The sequence below is a fragment of the Blennius ocellaris genome (genome assembly GCF_963422515.1).
Source record: "Blennius ocellaris genome assembly, chromosome: 2".
NCBI lineage: Eukaryota > Metazoa > Chordata > Actinopteri > Blenniiformes > Blenniidae > Blennius > Blennius ocellaris.
In genome coordinates this window covers 1,997,547-2,001,379 of record NC_137651.1, presented here as the reverse complement: position 1 = coordinate 2,001,379, position 3,833 = coordinate 1,997,547, and the positions used below count along the sequence as shown (strand labels likewise).

The 3,833-nt window shown below is 45.3% G+C and overlaps 1 protein-coding gene across 1 annotated transcript; it reads right to left on the bottom strand.

Moving 5' to 3' along the window:
* Positions 1 to 2,102: 2,102 nt before the first annotated feature.
* Positions 2,103 to 3,095, bottom strand: LOC308136832 (olfactory receptor 4B13-like; the record flags this gene model as incomplete). The annotated part of the gene is made up of 1 exon (XM_080505362.1): positions 2,103 to 3,095. The coding sequence occupies one exon, from the start codon at positions 3,093 to 3,095 to the stop codon at positions 2,103 to 2,105; it is 993 nt and encodes a 330-aa protein (XP_080361488.1).
* Between the last annotated feature and the right edge of the window lie 738 nt (positions 3,096 to 3,833).

The following is a 3,833-nucleotide window of genomic DNA, read 5'->3' as shown; positions in this document are numbered from 1 at the left end:
TCCTGCTTCCTCATGTCCAGTACTGAAGGACCTGTTCCTGCTTCCTCATGTCCAGTACTGAGGGGCCTGTTCCTGCTTCCTCATGTCCAGTACCGAAGGGCCTGTTCCTCCATGTCCAGTACTGAAGGACCTGTTCCTGCTTCCTCATGTCCAGTACTGAAGGACCTGTTCCTGCTTCCTCGTGTCCAGTACTGAAGGACCTGTTCCTGCTTCCTCATGTCCAGCACTGAAGGACCTGTTCCTGCTTCCTCATGTCCAGTACTGAAGGACCTGTTCCTGCTTCCTCATGTCCAGTACTGAAGGACCTGTTCCTGCTTCCTCATGTCCAGTACTGAAGGACCTGTTCCTGCTTCCTCATGTCCAGTACTGAAGGACCTGTTCCTGCTCCCTCATGTCCAGTACTGAAGGACCTGTTCCTGCTTCCTCATGTCCAGTACTGAAGGACCTGTTCCTGCTCCCTCATGTCCAGTACTGAAGGACCTGTTCCTGGTTCCTCATGTCCAGTACTGAAGTTCCTGTTCCTGCTCCCTCATGTCCAGTACTGAAGGACCTGTTCCTGCTTCCTCATGTCCAGTACTGAAGGACCTGTTCCTGCTTCCTCATGTCCAGTACTGAAGGGCCTGTTCCTGCTTTCTCATGTCCAGTACTGAAGGACCTGTTCCTGCTTCCTCATGTCCAGTACCGAAGGGCCTGTTCCTCCATGTCCAGTACTGAAGGACCTGTTCCTGCTTCCTCGTGTCCAGTACTGAAGGACCTGTTCCTGCTTCCTCATGTCCAGCACTGAAGGACCTGTTCCTGCTTCCTCATGTCCAGTACTGAAGGACCTGTTCCTGCTTCCTCATGTCCAGTACTGAAGGACCTGTTCCTGCCTCCTCATGTCCAGTACTGAAGGACCTGTTCCTGCTTCCTCATGTCCAGTACTGAAGGACCTGTTCCTGCTCCCTCATGTCCAGTACTGAAGGACCTGTTCCTGCTTCCTCATGTCCAGTACTGAAGGACCTGTTCCTGCTCCCTCATGTCCAGTACTGAAGGACCTGTTCCTGCTTCCTCATGTCCAGTACTGAAGGGCCTGTTCCTGCTTTCTCATGTCCAGTACTGAAGGACCTGTTCCTGCTTCCTCATGTCCAGTACCGAAGGGCCTGTTCCTCCATGTCCAGTACTGAAGGACCTGTTCCTGCTTCCTCATGTCCAGTACTGAAGGACCTGTTCCTGCTTCCTCATGTCCAGTACTGAAGGACCCGTTCCTGCTTCCTCATGTCCAGTACTGAAGGACCTGTTCCTGCTTCCTCATGTCCAGTACTGAAGGACCTGTTCCTGCTTCCTCATGTCCAGTACTGAAGGACCTGTTCCTGCTTCCTCATGTCCAGTACTGAAGGACCTTTTCCTGCTTCCTCATGTCCAGTACTGAAGGACCTGTTCCTGCTTCCTCATGTCCAGTACTGAAGGACCTGTTCCTGCTTCCTCATGTCCAGTACTGAAGGACCCGTTCCTGCTTCCTCATGTCCAGTACTGAAGGACCTGTTCCTGCTTCCTCATGTCCAGCACTGAAGGCAGGTCATGTTTTCCATTTTCCGTCAGGATTCAAAGTTTTGACATGAACATGATCATTTCCAATTTACCTTGGAAAGGCTCTTGTTATTCTCAGTCAGGACACAAGGTCTTTTGATAGATGCTTTCATTTTTAAATCTAATCCAATATGAAATATTGTGACACTCTAACTCCAGGTCTCCCTTTAAAAAGAGGTTTTTAATGTCAACGGGACTTTCCTGGTTAAATAAAGATTTTTTTAATTTATTTTAACTGTACATGTCATTCAGTTGTAATATGTATTATTTACAACACAGGTTGCTCAACGTGCCCAGAAATGGGGATGTTGATTAAACATGGTACTTTTCTATTGCTTTCAATTTCAGATATAAATCATGCACACATGCTATTTTGTCAGTATTACACTCCCACCCTAAGCTCTTAAACATATAAATACATAGCATTTAATGGTGCTTATTTTCTCTTTTTTACTTTTGTCACTGATATGGATGGAGTACGTAATTCACGCACACTCAGTACAGTGTGGGATGCATGGAGAAGAAGAGAGTGAGAGTCATGCAGACATGAACCACACTGTATTGCATTTATTGACAAGAGGTGGCACACACTGAGTACGAGAGGGTTTCCTCACAGCACTCAGCAGACCGCTACAAACCAGCCGGATCTTGGACAGTTTCAGACCATACACCAAAGGGTTGAGGAGTGGCTGACATGTGAACCAGTACAAAGATAAAAAGATGCGCAGCAGCATGGGCATGCCCGTCATGTCAAAGCGGCCCTGCAGCAGCTCAAACAGGGAAGCCACAGTGAAGTGCAGCACGGAGGTAAGGTGTGGCGTGCACGTGCTGATGGCTTTCTGACGAGTCTGCTTGGACCCACAAACACAAACCATGAGGATTTTAAAGTATGTATAAAAAATGAAAATCAGAGGCGTGCCCAAAGAGATCAGGATGGTAATGAGCCCATGAATGTTGACCACAGTGACGTCAGAACAGGCCAGTTTCACCACAGAAAAATTATCACAGTATACTTTGTATATTATGTTCCCACAGAGCTGCAAAGACGAGCTCAGTGTCACCATCACAAGACACACTATAATCCCATACAGCCAGGCGACAGCGATCAGCATGGCTGTGGTGCTGCAGCTCATCCACATGTTGTACTGCAGCGGGTAACAGATAGCCAGATATCTGTCATAAGACATGACAGCCAGACTAATATATTCTACAGCTCCATAGCAGTGTAAAGAGAAGATCTGCAGGAAGCAGAGCGGCGCCGGCACGGCGTGGGACTCAGACAGGATGTGGACCAGGAGCAGCGGGAACAGGCCGCTGCTGCCGTACAGCTCGTTGACAAACAGGCTGACCAGGAACAGGTACATGGGCTCATGCAGGGTCCTGTTCACGCAGATCACCACGATCAGCAGCACGTTGGCTCCAATGATACAAACATACAAGAGCAACAAAAATAGGAAACACAAATATTTCAACAGACCAATGTCAAAGTACACAGCCAAAGTGAAATATGACCAATTTGTGTGGTTCATCACGAAGCTCCCGTAGTTTCATTCACTTACCAACACAAAGGATAAACATGAAGCAAAAATATCATGTTTTACTAACAAGAGCATTAGTACATGATGACAATGTTCAAATTTCACTTGTAAAATTCATAAGAAACAGTTGTTCATTCAACTTACAACAATTAAAGTGTTTCCCTTTTGCATGAGAGCTCACACACTTGCATGAAACCAGACATCAATAAGCTGCATTACTGCCTATTTTAAACTCAGAATGAGCGCTGATCCCCCTCCTTCAGTTCTTTGTACTGTCTAACCACCGAGCTAATTAACAAACACCCCTGAGGAAATTAGCCTTCCAGTAATCTGGATACTTTATACTCTCTCTCTCTCTCTCTCTCTCTCTCTCTATATATATATATATATATATATATATATATATATATATATATATATATATATATATATATATATATATATATATAGTACAGACCAAACGTTTGGACACACTTTCTCATTCAAAGAATTTCCTTTATTTTCATGACTATGAAAATTGTAGATTCACACTGAAGGCATCAAAACTATGAATTAACACATGTGGAAATATGTACTTAACAAAAAAGTGCAAAACAACTGAAAATACACCTTATATTCTAGTTTCTTCAAAGTCACAACCTTTTGCTCTGATTACTGCTTCACACTCTGCATTCTCTTGATGAGCTTCAAGAGGTCGTCACCTGAAATGGTTTTCACTGCACAGGTGAG